General features: G+C 38.5%; 1 protein-coding gene and 1 long non-coding RNA gene across 3 annotated transcripts; one reads left to right on the top strand and one right to left on the bottom strand.

Annotated features, from left to right (window-relative positions):
* Window positions 1–1351: 1351 nt before the first annotated feature.
* LOC108586711 lies at window positions 1352–14293 on the bottom strand. 2 transcript variants are annotated; one of them, XR_001904350.3, is made up of 4 exons: window positions 13875–14293; window positions 10214–10271; window positions 6744–6873; window positions 1352–3136 (listed from the first exon to the last, which is right to left on the bottom strand). It is a non-coding gene; the product is annotated as an uncharacterized LOC108586711 (long non-coding RNA). The 2 variants fall into 2 exon arrangements; XR_001904348.3 differs by lacking the exon at window positions 10214–10271.
* Window positions 14294–14441: 148 nt separating this feature from the next.
* LOC116272411 (selenocysteine insertion sequence-binding protein 2-like) lies at window positions 14442–26372 on the top strand. Its single transcript, XM_031661145.1, has 3 exons — window positions 14442–14724; window positions 23020–23198; window positions 25136–26372. The coding sequence occupies exons 1-3, from the start codon at window positions 14701–14703 to the stop codon at window positions 25476–25478; spliced, it is 546 nt and encodes a 181-aa protein (XP_031517005.1). The 5' UTR covers window positions 14442–14700; the 3' UTR covers window positions 25479–26372.
* The last annotated feature ends 1195 nt before the right edge of the window (window positions 26373–27567 follow it).

The raw sequence follows: 27567 nt of genomic DNA, 5'->3' as shown, positions 1-27567 counted from the left end.
TTTTCACTATCATAAGACAGCATCCTCTAGAGAAAGACTGAGATTTGAAATAGTTCATGAAAATAATCTAATAGGCCAGGCACAGTGGCTCATGCCTATAATCCCAGCACTTTGAGGGGCCGAGGCTGGCAGATCACTTGCGCTCAGGACTTTGAGACCACCTGGGCAACATTACAAAACCCTGTCTTTACCAAAATACAAAATTTAGCCCAGTGTGGTGGCATGAGCCTGTAGTTACAGTTACTGGGAAGCAGAGGCAGGAGAATCACTCGGGCCTAGGAGGTTGCAGTGAGCCAATCTTGGCTCACAGTCTCGAGCTAAGATTGTGCCATTGCACTCCAGCCTGGGTGACAGAATGAGACTCTGTCTCAAAAATAAAAAAGAAAACAATCTCAAGGACATCATAATAAATCTGGGAAGTTATTTCCTGTTTTTAGCTGGAAAGGTCTGAAGACCTCACTGCCTTAAAAATGAATGTCATGTCCAATTTTTGTCTGGTTCGCCAAGTCCATTTATGCATTTATTCATTCTTTTTCAACTCGCTATTACCTAAACTAGATTGTTCACAAGACAGCTAATTATGTAGTTGATCTTACCATCCAAAAATCATTTTTTGATGTTATCATCTTCTGTTTTCATTTTACTTACATGCCTCTAATATTCTCAAAGGAGCTAGGGAGTTTTCCATTTAAACCCACCATTTAATTACCTGTCTTCCTTTTTCTGGTAAATATGTCTGACTCAGCTCTAAAAGCAAGCTCATTTGTTCAGTCAAAAAACACTGGTGAGTAATTTCTCAAGTAGTGTACACTCTTAGAAAGGAAATAATTACATAAATAATTATACACAGTACACTAATTTCAGACAGGATATGGCACAACAAGCTAGAGGAATTCTGAGGAGGATCTATTTCATCCAGGAAATGGAGGAAATGATTTTCAATATAAAAAGGACACACTAATTAGAAAAAAAAATGTATGAACAAGTCAGGGAGATGGGAAAGCACAGAATACATTTGGGATAGGCAGTGACCCATCAATGAAGTTTGTAGATTAAGGTGAATGCTCAGAGCTTCCATTTGGAATAGCAATAATAAATGTGTTCTGAGGGCTTGCTATGTGCTAGGCAGCGTTCCAAGCACTGGAAACACCAAGCACTGGGCAAAACAAACAAACAAAATCCCTGCCTTCCTGGAGCTTATATTTGAGATGAAAATGACAGTCAATAAACAAAAAGACAAATATACAACATTTTAGATGATGTTAAGTGCTATGGAAAGGAGAGGGAGTGTGTGTGTTTGCATGCTGTTTTTTTTTTTTTTTTTTTTCTTTGTTTTTTTTAAAAAATTTCAATAGCTTTGGGGGGTACAAGTAGTTTTTGGTTACATAGATGAATTATAGAGTGATGGAGCCTGAGATTTTAGTGCACACATCACCCAAGTAGCGTATAATTTACCCAATATGTAGTTTTTTAAATCCCTCATCCCCTCTTCCACCTTCCTCCTTCTGAGTCTCCATAGTCCATTGTATCACTCTGTATTGCACGCTGCTTTAAAGAAGATGGTCAGGAAAGACCTCACTCCAAGGTCACATTTAAGAAAAGGCCTAAAGTGAGGGCTTGAGCCACGTGGGTTAACTGGGGGAAGAGAGTTCCTGCCAGTGGAAGCAGCAAGGCCAAGGGATCTCAAGATGAGAGTGTGGTTAGAATGACAAGGGAACAGCAAGGAGTGAGCAAGTGAACAGCCAAGTGAGTGAGGAATAGGAATTAAGGTCAGGGGCATAGTAGGGGCTTGATCACAGGGACTTCAATGGCCACTCTAAGGACTTGGGCTTTTACTCTGAGATAGGAAGCTCCATTGGAGCTCCTTGGAAGAGAGGAGTGACATGATCTGACTTAAAATGTTATGGCTGACTATGGCTGATTGGGAGATTATCTGTTCCAGAGATTCTGACTTCATCGGTCTAAGAAGGGACTGAGCATTCTAGCTTTAAAAGTGCCACAGATTGAGAGCCACTTCTCTAGGGCTTGCAATGTGTTCTCACATTTTTTTCCTCAACTTGAACCCCTGAACAACCCCGTGCATTGTGCAGATGAGGAAACTGAGGCCCAGAGAAGCATAACTGACTTTTGAGGGCACATGGCCTGAAATGGGTCTAGATAAAATTTAAACCCACGTTACCAAGTCTTAGTCTAGTAGTGCTCTTTCCATCAGAACACTTATACTATCAATGGAATCTTTTTTCTTATCAGTTTGCCACTAGTTTATAGGAATTTTGGTGGATTCATCTTATATGCTGAAAATATAAAGATACTATCTCTAGTAATTTTGATTCATACTATCTTTACTCAGGTTTGATTCCATGGTCTGTTCTGTCACCCTAACCACCCTCTTGCCATAAGATCATGTTACTCTCCTGCAAATAATGAGAGATATATACTCCAGTTCAGCTGTGTCCTGGCCTCAGTATTTGGCCAAAGTTTGCTTTTTAGTTTCACCTTCAGCTTTGGCTTTTGGAAGGTCATATTGTCAAATTTCTATTTCACCTTCTGGCAAGTCTAAACTTGGTATGGCCTCCCCATCAGGTGATCTCACTGGGTAACCATTATATCTAATCAGCAGAACTATGTAAATTATAAGAACAAAGTATGTTAGTCAGAGTTAGTGTTAATATATGAATATGTACTTTCAAATATGGGTAAGCATTTTGGATGTATTTCCTCATGTTGGAATTCTATTAATGGTTTAATATAAACTTCAGTAATAATGGTAATTGTGAAAATTGTTAATTTTATGCAAAAATGTAGAACTTTCAAGTAGTTAGATAAGAAAATAATTGAAAATTAATACGATTATACAAAAGATGGGCTACATAAATTTAGAAAGAAAATTACATCCTTTTGAACCACCAATATACATACAACTTGATAATGAAAGGCATGCAAAAATAAACACATATTAGAAATTAAAATTTTAAATGAGAATAACAATCTTAGGTGTGCATCTGAAAATATCCACAAAGCATCTTCTTCAAGCACAGCACAAACTTCAGTTTCTAGTGGGCTTCAATGAAATGGAATCATGTCCATTGGCCAAATCTTCAAGTCCAGCAGTAGAAGAGAGGATAAAACTTAGTTTCTATTAGAAAGGAAGGGAAGCTTAATAACAGACGATGACATCACTATCAGAAGTACCCTACACTAGCAGAGCTAGCCAAAAATAATCTTGTTCCTCATCTGACTTTGGTTAATAGTGGACTTTAATATTTAAAATTGCAATGTGCAGTATCATGACTGTAGGAACACTAGTAATGCTAAGAAATTGTTCCTGCATTATTTCAAGCTTCTGAAGTTTGACTACTGCCAAATAAGAAATGATGTTTAACCTTCTTCATGTTATATTTTTAAGGATATGTTATTAATATATGTTCTGAAATTGTATGAGACTCCTAAAATTCTGATGTGTCTTGGTATATGTTATCAGTCATAGTTACAGTTAGTATGTTTAATAATTATAGGTCACAGAAATAACCAAATTTCCTTGTCAATCGTGTCTTTAACCACGACCATTTTAAGTCTTGCTTCCAGTTAATTGCTTAATTCTGGTGTATTTTCCAAAAGCTATTTATAAGCAAGTAAAATCCTAGAGTATTGCGCCTTCAAGGAGGCTCGTGGAAAGGATAGAAAGGACCCTGAGAAGCATTCTTGAATACAGGGTTCTGATAACTTTAGGATCATATCATTTGGATTGGGTAAGAATTCCTAGAACCCTCATGAAGAAACTGACTGATTCATAAAACTGCTAACCCAAGCAGGACAAGAATTGATTGAATATCAAGAAAAAATGTTGCCAAATGTTATGCAAAATGAGCCAGAACTGAAATTCTTAAGAAATTCAACTTAAATGAACTCCATGGCCCAAGGCAAATTACCTATAACAGATTTAACAAACAGTGCTGTGCAACAAAATTGCTATTTAAGAATGATAAAAATCCAATGTTAAGTGTGAACTCATGGAGAGCCTGGATGGCTGCCTGGCCCTTCCTGAGTCCTTATAGCTTCCATTATTAAGAGCTGTATACCCTATGACTCATTAGGAAAGAGATAAAATGATTCAAATTTTATGTGTGTGTGTGTGTGTGTGTGTGTGTGGTGACTATTTTAAATTGCTAAAATGGCTTATGATCAATGTTTAGTTTGTCAAATTTGTAATTAAGGGAAAATATCAAAATTTCAGGTACATTTCTGCTACATGATGAGCCATTTGAACATTTATGGGGGCATTTCATTCAATTGCCATTTTCTACACACGTTTTCTGATTACATAGAAGCTTTCCCATGCAAAAAGACCAACGCTGTAACAGTAGCTAAAAGGTTATTTTAAAATGTGTTTCCCTCATGGGGAATTCTGAAGAAATCTCCAGTGATGGAGGTACTTGTTTCACTGGACAGGTTGTAGAACAGTTATATAAGGTATTATAACATTAGGCAAAGCTAAATGAATCGACTGGATTGCCTTGGTCCAAAGTATTGAAGATTGAGGGCAATCAGATCCACTTCCAGAGGAAAACATAAGTTGAGCCCTTTTGAAACAGTCACTGGAAGGCCTATCCCCCTAATAGTAGAACATTATATCTCTTCCACTCCTATACTCTGATATGACTAATTGCTGTAAGGCTTTAATGCATTATGCCAAAGTGTATTTTAGTCAGGCAAAGGAAATTTTAATGACCCATTGACTCAGGATAATTAAACCATTGATGATATAGAACCGAGATATTGGGTCTTTTGGAAGTGAAGAGAAAGACTGCCCTTGCCACCCACACTGCAGCAAAACTTTGGGACCGCAAACCTTGAATCCATAGCCTCATAACTCTAAACCATCCTTCCAGACTCTTAGGACTGCATACCAGGAGTCCCCCTAACAGGTACTGGTCCATGGCCTGTTAGGAACCAGGCTGTACAGCAGGAGGTGAGCAGTGGGCAAGCAAGTGAAGCTTCATCTATATTTATAGCCGCTCCCCATCTCTGGCATTACCGCTTGAGCTCCACCTCCTGTCAGATCAGCAGCAGCATTAGGTTCTCACAGGAGTGTGAACCCTATTGTGAACTGTGCACACGAGGGATCTAGGCTGCACACTCCTTATGAGAATCTAATGCCTGATGATCTGTTACTATCTCCCATCACCCCCAGATGGGACTGTCTAGTTCAATGGTCCCCAACCTTTTGGGCATCAGGGACTGGTTTCATGGAAGACAATTTTTCCATGAACGGGGGAGGAGAGGAGGAGGAGGATGGCTTTGAGACGAAACTGTTCCACCTGGGATCAACAGGCATTAGATTTTCATAAGGAACAACAACCTAGATCCCTCTCATAGGCAATAAGGTTCACTTTCCCAGGAGAATCTGGTGCTGTTACTGATCTGACAGGAGGTAGGGCTTAGGTGGTAATGCTTGCTTGTCTGCTGCTCACCTCCTGCTGTGCAGCCTGGTTCCTAACAGGCCACAGACTGGTACCAGTCCACAGCCTGGGGTTGGGGACCCCTGGTTTAGTTGCAGGGAAACAAGCTCAAGGCTCCCACTGATTCTATGTTATGGTGAGTTGTATAATTATTTCATTATATATTACACTGTAATAATAACAGAAACAAAGTACACAATAAATGTAATGCGCTTGAATCATCCCAATACCATCCTCCACCCCCAGGTTCATGGAAAAATTGTCTTCCACAAAACCAGTCCCTGGTGCCAAAAAGGTTGGGACTGCTACTGTATACCTTAAGGTAAAGCTAACTGGGAATTTTCTCCCCAGAAGCACACAGAATCCTAGACATGAAGAACTTTCTCAAGATCATGGATCAAGGCCCTGCCATCATGTGACGCTTACATCTTCTTGCTTATGCCTCTATGAACAATAGAACTGGAAAAGGTGCTTTGGGTGTACCCATAGGGTATACTTTTATGTGTGGAGGATTTTATGGCTAACTTTACACAGAGGAAACCTTATGCTTTAATGCAGTAGTCCCCAACCTTTTTGGCACCAGGGACTGGTTTCGTGGAAGACAATTTTTCCATGGACTGGGGGTGTTGGGTGGTAGGGGTGATGGTTTTGGAATGAAACTGTTCCACCCCAGATTACTGGGCATTCAGTTCTCATAAGGAGTGTGCAACCTAGATCCTTCACATGCACAGTTCACAGTGCAGTTCTCATTCCTATAAGAATCTAATGCTGCTACTGACCTGATAGGAGGCGGAGCTCAGGTGGTAATGCTTGCTCACCCACTACTCACTTCCTGCTGTGTGACCCAGTTTCTAACAGGTCCTTAGCTGGTACAAGTTCATGGTACAGCGGTTGGGAACCCCTGCCTTAAGAAATAGAAGATGAGGGGCCAATGTGTGTTAGGGAATTTTTTTTTTTTTTTGAGACGGGGTCTCACTCTGTCATCCAGGCTGTAGTGGAGTGGTGCAATCATAGCTCACTGCAGCCTTGACCTCCCAGGCTCAAGCAATCCTCCCACCTCAGCCTCCTGAGTAGCTGGGACTATAGGCACGCATAAGTACACCTGGCTATTTTTTTAAATATTTTTCATTTATTTGTTTTTTTGTAGAATTGAGATCTCACTATGTTGCCCAGGTTGATCTTGAACTACTTGGCTCAAACAGTCCTCATGCCTTGGCCTCCCAAAGTGCTGGGATTACAAGCATGAGCCACTGTGGTCAGCTGGACTAGGAATTTTAACGGTACCTTTGTTGTTCCGCCACCAGTTAAAAACAGAACCTTGGTCCACTCTTCTTAACATGTATCATAGGTTAAAGAGAACATTGCCGGGAGGACTTCACCTTTCTGGATGGGCGTCATTGTTAGGTCTTCTTTTCTGTGGCATGGGGTAAATATAAATCAGACAATGATTAGAAATGTGTGCTTTGTGACAGACTTTATAGAAGATTTTACTGCAAAGGCTATGGTTGCACAACAGAATTTAAAAATTCTCTTGCTAAAGTTGTGCTAGATGACTGAATTATTCTAGATTATTTTCGACTGAACAGGGAAGGATCTGTGCGGTTACTGACACTTCTTGTTGTATGAATACATCAGGTTTTATAAAGACTCACTTGCAGGGGATTAACAAATGGGCTGGTTGGTTAAAACAAGATTCTTTATCAGGCTTATTCTTAGATCTATTTGATTTTAGTTGGCTTATTTCATAAGGACCCTGGCTAGGGAGCATACTCCCAACTCTTGGTATCATCCTTCTGATAATTGTAAGAGTAGTATCCCTGGTGCACTGTATTTTCTCCAAAATTTTAAATGCTTGCATATAGCCATCTGTAGAAAGTCAAATGATCTCCCTTTTATTGGAATGACAAAAACTCAAAGAAATGAGTGGTCATGAAGACACCGTCACCTATGAATGACGTGCTGTGACTAGAAATCCAAAATGATGGCAACTGGAAGTGCTAAACCCTAAATCTTGGCTACACTCACTTAGGTAAGAACTTGAGCAAAAGGGTGGGATTATTATTCAAAATTATAGGAAGCCATTGCTCTAGACAGAGCTCCTGCAGTAGGCCCCAGCACACCAAACCAAACCAACATGGAGTCACTCATGCTAAATGCTGCATAATCAAAGTGAAACATTATGGAAGCAGATCGATCCCAAAACAGATCAGTGTTGTTTTTTTTTTCTCCTGAAAACAGGAGATTCTAATAAGGAAGTCCTCTCTGCTCTAACCCTTGACATTAATGCCTAAAGTTTTGGTCACCCTCTATACTGAGATGGTGACCAAAAGGGTGAATTGTTAAGTTAAAGCTGCCTCCTTACACATATAGTAAACTGTCACCTAACAGGATGTGTAAACAGACTGTAACTTACTCTTGTACTAATCATGTAGTTTCAGCCAATCATAGGTGGCCAACTGTTCAAACCATATTCAAATAAGACAAGTACCAAGCTATAACCACTCAAACTGTTTCTGTACCCCACTTCCATTTTCTGTACCTCACTTTCTGTAAATATGATTGGATCATGTATCAGCCCCAGAGTCTCCCTGAGCCTATTCTGGTTCTGGGGACCTGCTCAATTGGCAAATCATTTTTTGCTTAATTAAATTCTTAAATTGAACTTGTCTAAAGTTTCTCTTTGAACACTACTAAACCTTTTAATAATAAAATTGTAATAATCCAATTTTTCAATAGTCATTTAGATATGTTTTTATATTCCAGAAATATTAATTTTAACATTTCGCTATTCACATTCAGACAAAATGTGAATTCAGTGCACTTCTTTAAAATTCTCCCAATGGCTTTTTGACTTAAATTTAAATTCAAATTCTTTACCATAGCTAGCAAATTAGTACAAAATCTGGCCTGATCTAGACTTCCATTCTATCTATTGTCCATACTACTGTCTCCCTCCTGCCATTCACTATTTACACTGGTCTCTCCTTTCTGTTTCCACAATTTTTTTTTTTTTTTTTTTTGAAGGAGTCTCGCTTTGTCGCCCAGGCTGGAGTGCAGTGGCGCGATCTCGGCTCACTGCAAGCTCCGCCTCCCGGGTTCACGCCATTCTCCTGCCTCAGCCTCCCGAGTAGCTGGGATTACAGGCACGCACCACCACGCCCAGCTAATTTTTTGTATTTTTAGTAGAGATGGGGTTTCACTGTGTTAGCCAGGATGGTCTCGATCTCCTGACCTCGTGATCCGCCCGCCTCAGCCTCCCAAAGCGCTGGGATTACAGGCGTGAGCCACCGCGCCCGGCATGTTTCCACAATTTTAGAGTTTCCCCTCCTGGGGCCTTTGCTTGTCTTTCCCCTATCTTTTTGTATTTCTCAAATCTCACATCAGATATCACCTCTTCAGTGGTCAACCATCTAATGCAGTCCATTTCTTCCTCCTAGGGACTTTGTGCCCTGCATCCCAGCCGCTCCAGCTGTGGCTAAAAGGGACCAAGGTACAACTTGAGCTGTGGCTTCAGAGGGTGTGAGCCCCAAGATTTGGCAGCTTCCATGCGGTATTGAGCCTGTGGGTGCATAGGTGTCAAAAATTGAGGTTTGGGAACCTCCGCCTAGATTTCAGAGGTTGTATGGCAATGCCTGGATGTCCAGGCAGAAGTTTGCTGCAGGGGGTGGGGCTGCTCATGGAGAACCACTGCTAGGGCAGTGTGGAAGGGAACTGTGGGGTGGGCACCCCCACACAGAGTCCCCACTGGGGTACTGCCTAGTGGAGCTATGAGAAGAGTGCCACCATCCTCCAGACCCTGAATGGTAGATCCACTGACAGCTTGCACTCTGCACCTGGAAAAGTCACAGACACAACACCAGCCCATGAAAGCAGCTGGGAGGAAGGCTGTACCCTGCAAAGCCACAGGGGAAGAGTTGCCTAAGACCATGGGAACCCACCTCTTCCATCAGCATGACCTAGATGTGAGACATAGAGTCAAAGGAGATCATTTTGGAGCTCCAAGATTTGACTGCCCTGCTGTATTTCAGGCTTGCATGGGGCCTGTAGCCCCTTTGTTTTGGCCAATTTCTCCCATTTGGAATGGGTATATTTACCCAATGCCTGTACCCCCATTATGTCTAGGGAGTAACTAAGTTGCTTTTGATTTTACAGGATCATAGGCAGAAGAGACTTGCCTTGTCTCAAAAGAGACTTTGGACTGTGGACTTTTGAGTTAATGCTGAAATGAGTTAAGACTTTGGGGGACTGTTGGGAAGGCATGATTGGTTTTGAAATGTGAGGACGTGAGATTTGGGAGAGGCTGGGGCAGAATGATATGGTTTGGCTGTGTTCCCACCCAAATCTTATCTTGAATTGTAGCTCCCATAATTCCCTCGTGTTGTGGGAGGGACCCAGTGGGAGATAATTCAATTATGGGGCAGTTTCCCTCATACCGTTCTCATGGTAGTGAATAAGTCTCATGAGATCTGATAGTTTTATAAGGGGAAACCCCTTTCACTTGGGTCTCATTCTGTTCTCTTATCTGCCACCATGTGAGGTGTGCCTTTCACCTTCCACCGTGATTTTGAGGCCTCTGCAGCCAGGTGGAACTGTAAGTCCATTAAACCTCTTCCTTTTGTAAATTGCCCAGTCTTGGGTATGTCTTTATCAGCAGCATGAAAACAGACTAAGACAGTGACTCAGGAAGGGTACTGTTTTGTATACCTTATACATACCCACACCTCCCATGGGTAAAAGGAGATGCTTCCGCTTACCTTAAGCTATGTGAGAGAAGCTTTCTGGGAAACACTTGGAGAACTTGATACATGTTGCCTGGAGTGTGGTAGAATGAAAGGATCCGAGAGAAACAGTGAGAACAAGCTGCATTTTTGCCTACTGTGTCTATATGAATTTTTCCCAGGGCAAAGTGTACTGAAGTCTGCAATCTACTTTGACATGCACCAAAAATAAGAAGAATTAAAGCTGGATAAAGGCAGAGAGGGATGGATAGTTATATGATAAATCAAGGGTAGCAAAATGATTCCAGGGATTGATGGGATCCCAGGAATTCTGCCTGAAGCCATTTTAAAAGGGAATCCAGCAAATAAGGCTGCCTTGCTATTCCCCAAAGTGATCAAGTTGAGATTTAAACCCTCAGAAGTCCAAGGGCTGAGGGCTAGGGTCATAAGTGACTCTCTGAGATGACTTTGCTGCATGTAAACATGCAGGAAAGTAGTAATTAAACATCTGAGAAGCTCTGCCACCCTCCCGCTCAGAGTTCAAACCTGGAGAAATCTAAAAGCCTAATCAGAGAGTGTTTAAGGTAGAATAGGTGGAGACATAAAACATAGAAAACAAAACTGAAGTGGACCAAGCCACGTCCTTCACCGCAGGCTTCCAGCCTGAAGCAGGACTGAGCTGGGGAAAAGGAGAAGTTTTGACATGGAATAAAGTGTGTGTGACCTTCATGAGATTTCATCCAAGGCAGAAAAAGAAATAGTCTTCAGGTAATTTGAAGGTACAGGACAATAAATAATAATTCTACTTGCACCCTAATGAATCCTGCTCCTTCAATAAAACGCACATGCCTAACAAAACCCTAACCCTGGATGAAAGAATCCTGATTTAATATCATATTACAGTTCATTTATTCAATAAATATTTATTGAGCACCTGCTGCATGCTAGGCTTTGGTATAGGTAGTAAGAATAACAACAATGTCTAAGACAAGCATTTGATATAAGTAGAGAAGTTTTAAATGTCACTGGAGGTAATGGTGACACTCTATGTTTTGATAGAGATTTGAATTACATAGGTGTACGCATTTGTTAAAGCTAGAATTCAATATTTGGTTATATTTTTTTCTTTTGAGATAAAATGTACATATAATGACATGTACCTATCTTAACTATATGTTTGCTGAATTTTGACGAGTGCCTAGTCATCACAACTCCACTTCTGTTTATTGTCAGCAGGTAACCTTGCCTCCTGCATCACTGAGACAACAGAAGCCATTAGGCATTCCCTCAACTTTCGGCACGAAACTTATAAATGTATATAATCTGTAGCCATATCAATCTTTTCTTCCTTTCCTCTGTTAACAGTAGATAACATGCCCCTACTCCCATCAAAGGTCTATTTCTTCCCCCTGGTATTTGTATTCTATCCCCTCCAAGCTTCTCAGAGGCCTTCATCTATTGGATTATCCCTCACATTCTGAACCCTCATCTCAAGGGATGAGCTTGTGTGAGTACTAAAGGCTGAATTTTCTCTTTCCTCAGAATGCTAACATTTGCCATTTCCTCTTCTTGAAACAATTTTCCTGCTTCTTCTCCTTTACTAATCATAACTCCTACTCACCCTTCAGGTCTTTCTGTGGATGCTATTTATTCAAATACGCCTTCCTTGACCTTCCATCCCTTACCATGGTAACACCTATTGTACTTCCTTTTTCATGACACTCATCTCACTTATAACGATTTGTCCTATGCATGTCTTGCCCACAAGACAAACATGGTCTCAGCCCTCACGGTGTCTCATAAACTGCTCTATCTCTAGTATTTAGCATAGTACCTCGCACATTAAATATTTATTGGTGAATAAAATAATTTGCATTCATTTATATCATCTGTAAAATGTAGTATTTTTAAAATGCCTTCCTTTTTTCACAGATTTTAATTTTTTTATCTACTAGCTATTGCCATCTTTTTAAAGATTATGTTAAATGAGAAGGGCATTATGACATTTCTGTTCTTATAATTCTTATGATTTTGTTCTTATAATTTTTTTTTTTTTTTTTGAGAGGGAGTCTCGCTCTGTCGCCCAGGCTGGAGTGCAGTGGCCGGATCTCAGCTCACTGCAAGCTCCGCCTCCCGGGTTTACGCCATTCTCCTGCCTCAGCCTCCCTTAACGAATGTCTTGTATGTAGAAGATTCTCAATGAAAACGATTTTACAGTCATAAAAAATCCGACAATGTGGAAAGATCCTTGGGAATCCTGCTTAAATTTCCTCAGATCATTCCTCAGAAGAAGGAAGAAAAGCAAAAGTACTATAGTATTTTTATGAGTGTATTGCTATTATCTTTTTACTCAGATGAGGGTATATTATGGCTATAGACCAGCAGTAGGAAGACAATCTGAAAATTCAGAGTTATTTTATCTTTCAATTGTGAAGAAAAATGGTCATCTGTTAGTTTACATAACTACTCCTTATAAATAACTTAATTTTTCTGAGCAACCAACCCTAAATTCATTCAGCATTCACTGAATCCCAACTAGGTGTGTGATAGGCACTAGGGACCTAACGTTACTTTAATTGCACATATATGTACAAATGTTACGTACATTTGCAATTCAAATACACATGCATTTATATTAAATTTGAGGAGGTAGAAAAGTTACTAAAATTAAATAAATATATTTAAATCTAAATATAAATGTGTAAATATGAATGTTTCTCCTTTCAAGCTGTTTCTATTGCCAGCCTTGATATAAGTCTTGCTGACACAATATAGTTCCTTTCAGCAGGCCAATATATAATACAGGTTGAATGTCCCTTATCTAACATACTTGAAACCATAAGCGTTTCAGATTTGGGATTTCGGAAGACTTACACTATACTTACTGATTGAGCATCTCTAATCTGGAAGTCCAAAATCTAAAATGTTCCAATGAACATTACCCTTAAATGTCATGTCTGTGCTCAAAAAGTTTCTAATTTTGGAATATTTGGGATTCAGGAGGGTTTGGGATTTCACAGTTTCCAATTAGAGATACCCAACCTGTGTCAACATAAGTACAGCAAGGGACCTTCACATAACAAGCCTCATATTGGAATCTAATAACCAGACTAATAACCTAGACTAATTGAAAAGGCAATTAGTCTTTACTGATGTCTCCTGAAGCATGACAAAGCGAATTTCTTAAATCTCTTTCTCATTCCTAGCTGTGGATCTCCACACCAGTGCCCCAAACAGCAGCCACCTGAACTCTCTTCCTTCACTGAAGTGTAATTTAGCTTATATAGTTGTCCCTAAACATCCCAGGGGGATATTGGCTCCAGGATCCCTGCTGATACCAAAATCCATGCGTGCTAAAGATCCTTATATAAAATGGTGTAGTATTTGCATATAATCCATGCACATCCTCCTATATACTTTAAGTCATCTCTAGATTACTTATAATGCATAATACAATGTAAATGCTGTATAAGCAGTTGTTAAACTGTATTACTTGTATTTTATTATTGTACTTGTTATTTCTTTTTTCCCCAAAATATTTCTATCCGCGGTTGGCTGAGTCTTCACGGAGGGTGTGGGTGTTGGAAGGTGTGTCTGAGGAGATGCCCAGAAGGTATTTGCCATGCTAACGGTAGTGCCCAGTTTCAAGACAGTGTCTGCCCTTAAGGAGCTAAGGATCTGAAGATAAAATAATTACCTGTTGGGTGGTGTTATACAGATCCTGCATAAAATTAGGAGTTCCGAGATGGGCGAGGTCAGCCTGGATGTGAGCCTAGAGGTGGGCATGAACCTGGACAACGAATTAACTAATCAACAAATATTTGTGAGGAGCCCTTTCTTCCAATCATTCTGTGTATGCGTTTTACATATGCATTTTTCTAGGGCAAGACTCCATTATTTTCAGAATATTCTCATTCCTTTATAGTCATGACTCCCTTTATTTGCGTAACATAAGGAAGGAGCAGATGTACGGTGGGCAGATGAAAGCTTTTCCAACATCTCTTAAGAGGTGGTTTCAGATCCTGAAGAGGTCTTTGAGGGCCCGTGTGACCTGGGTCCCAGGTGGTCTTCTGACACTTCTCCTTTAACAGTCGCAGGGGTGGCGTGTGGTTCGGGGCACCTGCTCCTGGGCGCCTCCACCTGGCTTCAGCCTCTAGGCCAGGCCGGGTTCCTGCTACCCTTGCTGGGGCCATTTGCTGTCACTCCGCCCACTGCCCCTCTCTGCCTCCTCCCCACTCCTTTCCCTTCCGTGCGCCTCCATTTCTAACTACGCCTCCCGCCCATTCGGGCCCTCCTCGGCTTCCGTCCCAGATGATCCCTCCCCGAAGCTGCCACCGCCTCCTCCATCTCCCGGAGCTGGAGCCGCCTCCTCGGCCAGTGGCGTAGCCGAATCGGTGTCGCGGCTAGCCAGATAGGGGCGGAGGTCCGGAACCCAGTCTGGACCCGAGCGGGGGGCCATGGAGAAAGCGGCCCAAGGCGCTATTTACACCGACTAGCGCGGGCCTGTTGCGGCTGCAGCCACCATGGACCGAGCCCCTACAGAGCAGGTACGCGGGTTTGGGCTGGGCCCGCCGAGCCGGGGGTTGGGGTCGCCGCTTCCTTTCAGGCCAGGCCCAGGTCTCCGAACGTGGGGACCGAGGGCCGGTCCTGCGGTCGCAGACCCCCTTACCTGGGATCCTGGCAGCTCCCGGCTCTCCTTCATTGTTCCAGCTGCTGCCTGGGACTTGGGGGCTTTTCCAACCCTGATTACTTCCCTGATGGAGGGCTCGCCGTTGCCGCTTCTCCCCGGCTTGGTGCAGGGGTCAGAAGGCTCCAAGTTGTCCCTGCTCTCCTGGGAGGAGGGCTTATAACTTCCAGCAGTCTCCCCACTTCCCCCATTCCCTTCAGCTCTGGAATGTGTTTTCAAGGTGGAAAGGCGTTTGAAGGCTTCTCACCCAGAAAGACTATAAGAGAATGTGTGGTAATTACAGATGAAGGGAAGTCACGGGCCTTTTAGATCTATGTTCAATGGAGCGAAGCATTGTTTTTGCAGTGGTTTTACGGAGGTGTTTCTTTTAAGAAACGATACTACGATTTCCCCTTGTCCTTTTATCCAGTTATTTTGCAAAGAATGGTAATTAGTGGGTTTTTTTTTAAGCTAGTTTCTATTTTAAGAGTGTAAAGCATAAGCTTATTTTCGAACCCGTTTTCATATTCGCAAAGTAGTCCCATCAGTGTTCTGTTTTGTTTTTAATTGCATCAAATTCCTGATTATCCATGCTAGTAGGTGCTAGCAGGCAGGGATAATAACAGTGTTAAAAGTAATCGAAAACAATAGTTTTCCGCCAGTATTTTCCACTCTTTTTTTTTTTTTTTTTGAGACGGAGTCTCGCTCTGGGGTTTCACCGTGTTAGCCAGGATGGTCTCGATCTCCTGACCTCGTGATCCGCCCGTCTCGGCCTCCCAAAGTGCTGGGATTATTTTCCACTCTTAAGATCTCTGCGAAACGACTTAATTTGAAGCCCAAGTTTATTCACTCTATTCCCTTCTTCGAAGGCCTTGCCCATTGATGACTAGATGACGGAAGAAGAGAGGCTAGTAATTTCTGCCTTTTAATTTTACAGATGGATAACTAGCACCTGAATTAATGAGATAAGATTTCCCAAATTCCTGTATGTGTCTATATGTAGTTGTAGCCGGTTTTTATTTTGAAATTGGACTCTTAGCAGGCAAAGCACAGCTTCCTAGTTGTGTATACTTGTTTTTACACAAGGCTTATTTTTTTTTTTTTTAAAAAGCTTTATGTGAATATAACTCTGAAGACACAAATGAGTTTTGTAAAACGATACATGGAATTACCAAAGAGAAATTGATATAAGGCCTCTTGGCAAATACACATAGGCGTTTATGTGACCCAGAAGTATTCTGTATACAGCCTATATCTAGTTTGATTTAAAAACATTTTTGAAGGTATCTATCAAAAATACCTGAGATTTCAAAGCCTGTCAAATGAATACGAATTTTCCTTGAATCATTTCCTTGTATGTGTGTTACTAATGAAAGGGTTCAACATTTTGTTCCTTCACTAGGATGCCAGGACTAAAACCAGTAATGCTACCTTATGTATACTTAAGAGTTCCTTTCATCCTAGAGGAAATATAATTAACTATTTAGATGGTAATTTTTAGCATAGCTGTTTGTGATTATCCTAGCAGCAAGTGCTGTGAGCAAATTATTTAAACTAGAGAGACTTTTCCTCTTTCATCCCACACCTTTCCAAAGTCCACGACCTATTAAAACCTTGTAGAAATTTAAGAACTAGGAAAAAAACATGGAAGAAGGTTTTCTGTTGACTTTTTTTTCTTCCAATACCTCTTCCCTCTTCCCCAACCTAACACTAAATGAAAGAATAATTTGAAAATCCTCCACTCCCCTATACACTCAGAAAATAGATATAGAAAAGTGATGTTTTCACCTCGTTTATGCGATAGGAAGTTAATTCAGGGGTCCATGAATGACCTGGAAGGAGTATGCTTCATTATATGTCTTTTTCTAGGGCAGGAATCCATTATTTTCATCATATTCTCAAAGGACGGCTAAGAACCATTAACTTAATAGTAGATTGGGAACTGAGATTTCTCAATTTTGTGGAATTCTTGATTATACCATAGAGTCATGTAATGGCTTTTCCAGGATATTTGGATTATACTTTTGTATTTCCACTATTGAAGTGAATTTAGGTAGATAAAAGTCATTGGAAAGTATAGTAATATGTGCCGATTTCCATTTTTCCTCACAGAATTTTTTTTCCCTTTTGACCAGTGTTGACATACCCAGAATTTCCCTGAATGCCTACAGCATTAAAACTTACTCATTATAGTATTGTAGTAGTTAGCAATTCATAGAAGTTTGATTTTTAAAAAGTAGTACTTAATATAGACTTTCTGTATTTTATCTTAACCTAATTAAATCCTTGTGTACTTTACAAGTGTAACTAAAAAAGAAAATAAACTTTCTTTTTGCCTGAAGGCATTCATGTTCTTGTTCTTGTGAATTACCTTTTTTAAATATATAAAATCTTTTTATAGAAAAGGTAAATTGTATGTGTGCTGATCAAGATTGTAAAAAGTAAATTACCGGGAATATGGTGCTAGATGGATAATCTTAATTGCAATAATGATTATTTGAAAGAATTTTATAACTAGAAGAAAATCTCAGGAGTATCCTCTTTCAGCACTTTTTATAGGGTATTTTCTGTATTTAATCAAAATAGCTAGCTTAATTTTAACTGCCAGAGTTAAATGTTCTCAGAAGATGTGTTGCTTCGTATATAATGCATTTTTTCCCCTTAAAAAAAGAAAAAAAAAAAAAGCTTGCATTATGAGATGTGAAGAATAAGTCACGGAGTTCGTTTTGTTTATAAAGGCTTACTGTTTCTATTTTTAGGAAATTTATTGAGATTTTAAAAAATAAATAATGGGCTTAGAAGTGACAGGACACTTGAGGTTAACAGTCTCTTTTCTGTTATCACAAATAAATTAAATGGTGGCTTAATTTTTAGTACATTAGCATTAGATAGTTCTTTTAAAAGAGTTTATAAAATTACTGGTTATTAATGTCTTTAATTTTTGGAAAAACTAGCGAATACATATGATTTCATGCAACATGCTTTTGACAAAATTGTAAAGCTTTTGTAAAGGATACAAAATTGTCTAGCTTTTCATTGTTTCCTTTAAATAATGTATAAACTTTAAATAATGTCAGTACTCCAAATGAAATGTATTCTAAATAAGTTATTTTAAAATGTTTGTTATTCAGTAATACGTATAGTTGGCCCTTACGTAAGGATATAAGTAAATGACCTGTCTTATCAGATTTAAAAAATAATATGTTCATAATAAAAAGAAAGTGTTAATATATACATTCAGGGAAAATACCATTTGGAAATTTAAAAAAGCATTTTCTGTTTTTTCTTTTTGAGACGGAGTCTCACTCTGTCACCCAGGCTGGAGTGCAGTGGCAGTTTCTCAGCTCACTACAACCTCGCTTCCCCGGTTCAAGCAATTCTCCTGCTTCAGCCTTCCAAAGCTGGGATTACAGGTGTGCACCACCACACCCAGCTAATTTTTGTATTTTTAGTAGAGATGGGGTTTCACCATGTTGGCCAGCCTGGTCTTGAATTTCTAACCTCAGGTGATCCACCCGCCTCAGCCTCCCAAAGTGGTGGGATTACAGGCGTGAGCCACTGCTCCTGGCCAAAAAGACATTTTCAAGCTCTTAGGTCAAAAAGGAATAAAAAATAGAATGACAGGTTATTAAAAATGTGTTAATAATAAAATACCACATATGAAAAACCTATGGGGCCCAGCATGGTGGTATACACCTGTAGTCCCAACTGCTAAGGAGGCTAAGGCAGGAGCATCGCTTGACCCTAGCTAGGTGTTCTGGACTGTAGTGTGCTATGTGGATCAGGTGTCTGCACTAAGTTCAGCATCAATATGATGACCTCCCTGGAGTGGGGAAACTCCAGGTTGCCTAAGGAAGGGTTTACTGGCCCAGGTCAGAAATGAAGCATGTAGAAACTCTGGTGCTGATCAGTAGTGAGATCACACCTGTGAATTGCCACCGTACTCCAGCCTGGACAACATAGTGTGACCCCATCTCTAAAACAAACAAACAAAAAACCTATGGAATGTGGCTGAAGCTATACTCTGAGGCAAATGCATAGTCATAAATGCCTTCATTGTTAAACAGTTTACAAGGAGAATGAAAATTAAGCATCCAAGGCAAGAAGTTAGAGGGGAAACTCCATCAAATCAGAAGAGAAAATAATAAAAACAAAGTAATAGATAATTCAGAAACTAATATTAAATCTAGAAAGCTGTTTTTTAAAAAAAAGTAACCATCAGATTTAAAAAACATTAGATTTGGTCTGTTTTTTAAAAAGGAAAATATGGGTTGCAAAACATTCTGCCCAGTATGGGCAGAATCTAAGTTAAATTCTTTGATTTTTCTTCCTCATTATTGTCTGGAGCCTGTAAAACTTACACGTATAAGTACTGTGTTTTGTTTTGGCATTTTAATCAAAAAACAGCACAGCTAGTAGTTATCTCTTAAACATTAATCATTTTTCGCTTCAGAGGACATTTATTTTATCTTTTGCCATGAGATATAAAATATCTTAAAGTTTGAGATATCCTATTTTTACTTTAACATAGAAAGAATATGGAGGGTTTCCATGGTCATATTTTTTCTGTGGGTGTGTGGTACATACTCTGGAGTTTCACTGTGGGAGAGTGTCTCGTTATGTTCCAACTTCTGTTTTGATTTTAAGTGGGTGTCAGTTTTTTATTGCTTAATCTGGGAAAATTATTTGCATTCATCTGGAGGTTCCATCTCTGAGGAATTTAGTGTACATTCTCTGCCGACGTGTGCTTTGTGGTAATGTTTGCCCATTTTCCCTAACCCAGTCCAGCACAGCACTCTTTCCGGAATGTATGCTAAATGCACATTTGTTGAATTATGTAGGCTCTTAATGATCTGAATACATTTGTCTAATAAACTCTTTTAAATAATATTTTTGTTTCATGCTCTGACAGAATCTTGAACTTTCTAGATTATTTATATCAAAGGCATTTTGTTTGTAGACATTTACGTTAATATACACAAAATTAAAAATGAACATGAAACTGCTTAAATATTTTTACAAAGATGATTCTGGGACTATGATTTTTTTCATTAATTGGGAAAATTCTGAAATAAGTTCTGAAAGATGATAGTTTTACTATGTAGATAGTCGTGCTTTTTTGTGAAGCAAATAATACAAGAATGATTAGACTTTGTTAAGTGTGGTTAACATTTATTCCATATTTATTTCCTTTGTGAAGACAACTCCCTGCTATGAACGTTCTTACTCCTAAAAAATAGATCTTGGCGAAAGTAGAGAGACAAAACAGAAATTCAAACTGAGGAATAACGTTCTATAATGTATCCAGTCTAGTTTTTTCATACATTTTGTTGTTCACTATGCAAGGCATTTTTCTTTGATTTCTATACTAATATAATTAAAATACTGCCAGAATTTGTTATTTATTTAACATGTTATTTATATGGGCTTTAGTATGTGGACTTTTAAGAATAGTTTGGGATCTTAACACTCCTTTTCAGTCCTGAGAACAGCAGATGCTGCATTTTGATGTATATTACTGAAGGCACCAAAGTCACAATAAACAGCTTTTGAAACCATACAGAGTTGTAGCTATAGGAGAAAGTTTGCCAGTCTGTTCCTACTAGTGACATCTTCTGTTTGTGCAGCTGTTGACTATAGCAGCTTCTCTCTCTTTCTCTCTTTTTTTTTTTTTGTGCTAAAAACAAAGGATCATTTTAGTGTTTGTGAGTTTTATTGTTGAGCTCTGATATCTAGAATTGCACTTAGAATATAAGCCAATACAAGCTTTAATATTTAAAGGCACATACTGTATGTATGTACAGACATTAGTTTTGAATTATACAGAATACCTTTTAAACAGTAGGTTGCCTAAGTTTATAAAACCTTTTATAAAGTACAAATGAAGTGGGGTGTAAACATTTTTTGCAACTTTCGACCTGAGCAAGAATTTGAATTTATTGCTACCAAGGTAATTTATGAGTTGATATTTTTCTGGGGGAGAGGTCAGGAAAAGTGTTATTTTAAAATTATTTATTTATAATTATATTAGTGTGGTTAAGACTGATAATTTGATGTACCCATATACCGTGCTGGAAAAAAACCCTGAAAGTCTACTAGCTCAGATTTATAAAACTGCTCAGTGAGTTCTCATATGTCGTAAAGGACTTTTTCGTTTTTAAAAGAAATCCTGACCAGGCTCATGCGTATAATCCCAGCACTTTGGGAGGCCGAGGTGGGAGGATCACTTGAGCCCAGGAGTTCAAGAACAGCCTGGGAAACATGGCAAATCCCCATCTCTACATTAAAAAGTTTGCTGGGTGTTGTAATGTGCACCTGTAGTCCTAACTATTTGGGAGGCTGAGGCAGGAGGATCACTTGAGTCCAGGAGATTGAGGCTGCAATGAGCCATGATCATACCACTGCACCCTACCCCTATCCCCACCCCATGGCAGAGTGAGACCCTTAAAAAAAAATCCTAAAAATTATATTTTTAGTGCAGTTAAAACGTGATTTCAGTTTCTTTTCTTCGGCATATATGTGTGAACTGTATAAAGCAAGCTTCCATTATCTTTATATTATTGCTGTAAGTTGGCTTTTCTTTTTCCTAATTGGGGAAATATTTATTGTTTTGATATATTATGTCCTATATAAGTGAGTTTGGGTTCTAATGAATATCACAGAGTGAAAATTACTAGCTTGTATCATTAGAGTTTGAAGATGTTTTTGCCTCTTATGTTAATCTTTAAGAAACCAACTTCAATTCACTACTATTTATATTATTATTATAGCATATCTACTTCTGATTTGGTTAATTGTACAAATGTAAACCTCAAATCAGGTGGGGAGGAAGAATACTGAATTAATACTGCTGTACAGTTCAGATTTTACCATCCCCACCCCATCCCTTTTAACAAGCATTTATGAGTGTTTACAGCGAACTTTTTAGAGAACTTAATTTTTCTGAAACAAATGAGCATATCTCATCTTCAGATTTTTTACTTGGATTCCTTACTAACTGCTTTTGTGAGAAGCATGAAATTTATTCTTAAAACTATGCTTTGATGGGAGCTTCTAATAACTATCACCCTAGTGGGTTTGTTGGGGAAGAGTTCTGGCTAGGGCCGTGGCTTTTAAGGTAATTTTTTAGAGTAGTTAAAAACATTAACTTGCATTTCACTTACTGGTTTCATTAAAACATGTTCATATCATTTGATGTTATATTTATATGATTTTTTACAGAATGTACTTAAGGATTTCAAAAAATAATTTAAAATGTTAAATTTGTTGTTAACTATAACATATAGAAACTGCATAAAACCAGTGTACAGCTTGATGAATTGTTACAGGACAAACACCTTGTAAATTTTATCCTGGTTAGGATATAAAACTTTGCCAGGCACCCTGGAAGCTCTCCAGATGCCTCTTAATCACAACTCTCTTTGCTAAGAATAAGTCCCTGGATTTTATTTACTTTACAGTTTTGTCGCCCATGTGTGCATCTCTAAATACTACAGGGTTTTGTTTTGTTTTTTTAATGTCTTTTAAAGCTGTATAGATTTCTTATAAGAAAAGATACAAAGTAAACTAAAATGGATTACATATCTTGGATTACTTTAGTTTACTCAGATGTGTACTGGGAAACTGAAGTCCTCATCTTTTCCCCAGTGTAACTGTGCAGATATTTTCTTCTTAATGTTAAGTATTTTTTCATCTTAGACATTTTCTTTTCTTTTAATGATACCGATCTAATTTCCAGAAATGGACAGAAATAGTCAACTTTTAAGACTATTGAAACAAATATAGAGTATTAATTATCCTTCATAATTTTGTTCAATTTTTCCCCCAACAAAATGAGTTAAAAACACATTGTCTGAAGAGCTACATCTCTTACTACCAACTTTATTTTTAGACCCTGATGTATGACTTCTGTATTTTCTTGATTGTTTTAACAGCTTTAATTACATTGAAATGTAACATTTGATTTATTTTCCTTATTTGGTGGCTTTGTCTAAATAACTTGATCATTATTCAGTTATTTTAAAATTGACATTGCTCTTCCTTTTGGATGTTTTATGAATGCTGAGAAGAGACCTAATTACTGTTTATAAGGACTGACTCTTCTGTTGTTAAATTGTGAATTTGTAGGAAGTTGCTTGCTCGCTTGTTGTTAATGTATTCTACTTTCTCTTTGAAGAATGTCAAGCTGTCAGCTGAGGTAGAGCCATTTATTCCCCAGAAGAAGAGTCCTGATACATTTATGATCCCGATGGCTCTCCCAAATGATAACGGAAGTGTTTCTGGTGTAGAACCAACTCCAATTCCCAGCTACCTGATTACCTGTTACCCATTTGTGCAGGAAAACCAGTCTAATAGGTAATTTGTTTATTTTTATTTTCTTTTTCGTGGGGGTGGCTATAAAAGCTGACAAAGTGCACTTAATATTTTTCTTTTGTAACTTTTAGACTTTAATCATTTCTCTATTAAGAGGAATAAATAAAATGATACTGAAATTTGGAAATTGTTAATATGGATTAGTTTCTTATTTTTTCTAAGGGAAAATTGAATTCTTAGGCTATGTCTCCTTCAGTAAGTCATTGATATTTATTTGAAGTAAGTCAGCTCAAAGGGAGAAATAAAATATTCAGAGGTGAACAAAACCTTTCTTTTTTTTTTTTTTTGAGATTAAACATCTAATCTCATAGCTACCAAGACAGTCTCTGGTGTAAAAGAAAATACCAAGCAATAGTCCTTAACTTTGAAGCTGTCGTGGTTAGTATATATTAATATTTCTAGACTCAGATTTTAGTTTAAATTTATGTCTGTGCTATAGTTACAGGATGATTTAGCAAAATTGCCCGCAATTAGGTCATGTGTAACTTAGTGGTTAGGGTGTTACTTATGATAGTCATGATAGTCATGATAGCCATTCTAACCCTGCTTACACTGTCTGAGTGATGAGCACTTCATTGGTAGAGTTTATTTTATTGCTGTATAAAAGTACTTTCAGCCTTTTTCAAGTTATGTCACACAGAAAATTTTGTTTGTCTAGGACTATACATGGATGAGACAGCTGGTGACTGGCTATAGGCTCTGTCATTCCTGAGGGCTGAGGCAATCAATATTTCTACCCCATCTCTAAACCATTGTTGCACACTAGTGTGTCAGTGCACATTCTTTGAGAAATTGTGGATGTATGGTATATAAGGCCCTTCAACTACTCAGATATTAAGTGTTCAAGTTAATATTCTGAGACTCTTAATAAAGAGTCTTGAGGGTTAGACAAATAGTAGGAACTAAGGAATCATTTTCAACTGAAGTTAGTATTATATTAAATATCTTTGCCTATATTGGATAATGTGCAAACTGATTCATGAAACTAAATTTAATAATACTATTTTTCTGTTTGAAAAAATGGCCACATATACAGTATGATAAACTTAATTGATTTTCTTGGTTTACCAAATGATCTTTGTGAATTCATGAGTAAACCAGCCAACAGATTATTTTAAAAATATTTTTAGGAATACGGCCGTGAACATTTTACTGTTTTGCTTTGTCATGGGAGTAATGAGGAAAAGCTCTATGCTTCAGCTCCCTACTCCCTAGGACCCTGTATTGATTTGGTGGGGGGCTGCTGGGATAGGAAGAATTTTGCTAGTGTTTTATATGAACTACACTAGAAGCAGCTCCACCGCTGAAGATGTCCGTGAACAGATTTGCCTCTTCTCTTCTTTCCCTTGGACCCAGAGCCTGCTTCTATTGCCAGGAGGGGAGCCAGGAAAAGAGCTGGACTTGGCCAAGTGATTAGGGGAGTATGAGAGGAGGAGGAGTAGGCTCTGGGATTGAGCTGAAGAATGAGAGGTGGAGGAATTAAATCACCCTATGTAACGGTCACCTTACACAATGGTCACTTTACTCTGTTCTTTACAGAAGGCTGTCACAGTTGTTTACCTTGAATGGGAACTTTGGACTGCCATTGTTGGTAGATCCAGTAGCCAGGTGTTTAACTTTTAGGCAGAAATATCTTGAGGAAGTTGAAGGCAGAGTTACAAACTATACTGGTACGTGGAATACTGTAAAACCATCAGGTTGGGTTCGTTTATACTGTTGTTTACATTGTTACTACATGTACATAATGATCTCTGTAGCAAAAAAATGTATAAGATGATGATAGTTTTGTCTGCTTTCCCAAAATTATCACAAAGCCACTGTTCTGTACTGTTTTGTCTTCTATTAGTATAAGAGATTTTGCTTTAGTGGATTTTTTAGACTTGTCAGTAGATTTGTTCTTCTTTGATTTGGTTTTACAGACAGTTTCCTTTATATAACAATGATATACGATGGCAGCAACCCAATCCAAACCCTACTGGACCATACTTTGCCTACCCCATTATATCTGCTCAGCCACCTGTTTCTACAGAGTATACATATTATCAGCTGATGCCAGCACCATGTGCCCAGGTTATGGGTTTCTATCATCCTTTTCCTACACCTTACTCCAACACCTTTCAAGCTGCAAATACTGTAAATGCTATCACCACAGAATGCACTGAGCGTCCAAGTCAGCTTGGACAGGTCTTCCCATTGTCCAGTCATCGAAACAGAAACAGTAACAGAGGATCAGTGGTCCCAAAAGTAAGTGTCTGGTCTTGATTGGCTTTTAAATTTGATATTACTTATATTAGTATAAGTAAGTTGCTACTTGGGTTGATTGACTGTTAATGCCGAATTTGCTATAAAACATACTGTTCCTATTGTGAAATGGTAAAGGGTATGTAATTCTTAAAATAATTTTCTTTGTGTTGTTTATTCCTCATTCTTAATCGTGGTGTGATTGATAATCATTTTCATGTTCCCTTTAGAGAGTTTTACATAACATAAGGCAGAAATATTTACAAATTAATTTAGGGATAAAAATTGCATGGTGACACCAGCCTTCATAAGTGGTTAGTGTGGATCTTGTGCTAGCTGTGTTGAATGGCTAATTCATTTCAAGATATTTCAATTGGCCAGGTGCAGTGGCGCACACCTATAATCCCAGCACTTTGGGAGGTCAAGGCAGGCTAGTCGCTTGAGCCCAGGAGTTTGAGACCAGTCTGGGCAACATGGTGAAACCCCATCTCTAACAAAAATACAAAAATTAACTGGGCATGTTAGTGCATGCCTGTAGCTCCAGCTACTTGGGAGGCTGAGGTGGGAAGATCAGTTGAGCCCAGGAGGTCAAGACTGCAGTGAGCTGAGGTAGCACCACTGCACTCCAGCCTAGGTGACAGAGTGATACCCTGTCTCAAAAAAAAAAAACCCCAAAAGCTATATTCAAAAGTTAGCAGGAGACATTATGGAAAAGAACATTTGTGATTCATTAGATCCCTTCAACTTTATTGTTTTTAATCTGTGAATTTTTAGTAGGAATAGCAGTTTATTATTTAAGAGATGCTTTACTTTTATATGAATAAGGGTCTCCTAGGACTGAAGAAAATGAAAGATAAATATGTGAAACCAGTTATTCAGTACCAGCCTTTTGACTAAGTAAAAAAAAAAAAAAAAGAAAGAAAAAGAAATGAAGGCTTAGACTCACAAGAGAATTAAGATTTAATTTTAGTTAACTTTTTAACTTAAAAGGCTATTTTACAGTTGAAGCCTTATTGTCAAAGCTAATGGGAAGAAGGAACATGTTTCTAAGTTAGCACTTTTTAGCTGATAGAAGAGGTACATCTTAGACATATCTTACGAGTACCTCATCAAGGAGTTGATGCTTTCCCTAGATTCCATTAGCCCAATTTCTTCAGTGAAGTCTTTGCTGCCTCCTCGTATAATTTCTAAAAATTGAAATACAAGCAGCAGAGATTGCTTTCAAAAGCTTTTAGTTTTTGTTCATGGAAACATTCTTGGTCAAGGAATATCCTTTTGGGAACTCAGAATGAAAAAATAAAGTGTTGGAAATAAGATAGTAGTATAAAATTTCCAGATGTTGAAGGAACATGATTTCTCAGGATACATTCCCAGCACGTCAGTTTAGGAAGTTCAAGAAGTTAAATTCAGAGTTCTATTGTGTAAGTTGCTATTAAGTGATGAATACTTATATTTTTAAAAGTAAAGGAAGAGATCAGTTTTTTAATATTGATTGATTGATTGACAGGGTCTCGCTCTGTCAGCCAGGCTGGAGTACAGTGGAGCCATCATTGCTTACTGTTATCTCAAACTCCTGGGCTCAAGTGATCCTTCTGCCTCAGCTTCCTGGGTAGCTGAGACTACTGATGTCTTTTTTTTTTTTTGGTAGCGATCGGGGGTCTGTATGTTGCCCAGGCTGGTCCCAAACTTCTGACCTCAAGTGATCTTCCAGCCTAGGAGCCCAGGAGTTTGGGATAATGGGTGTGAACCACTGTGCCCTGACAGGATCAACTTTTTTATATTTTCTTTTTGAATTCTGAAGCAGAAATCATTTTTCATGTCATTGCTTTTCTGAAACTAAAATTTACTTTGCAATAAGTTACCTTTTTAAAGAAATTTACAACCCCTTATATGACATTATTATACCCCTGCTGTTAATTACTTTTTGACTGAGAAAATAAAAAATACAAGTAGCAGTTAAAAATGAATTCGTTTATTAATCATACTTATATGACATTATTATACCCCTTATATGACATTATTATACCCTTGCTATTAATTACTTTTTGACTGAGAAAATAAAAAATACAAGTAGCAGTTAAAAATGAATTCATTTATTAATCATACTTAT

This window comes from Papio anubis, unplaced genomic scaffold (genome assembly GCF_008728515.1).
Source record: "Papio anubis isolate 15944 unplaced genomic scaffold, Panubis1.0 scaffold101, whole genome shotgun sequence".
Taxonomy (NCBI): domain Eukaryota; kingdom Metazoa; phylum Chordata; class Mammalia; order Primates; family Cercopithecidae; genus Papio; species Papio anubis.
The sequence above is the reverse complement of the archived record's forward strand: the minus strand, read 5'-3'. Positions and strand labels throughout refer to the sequence as shown.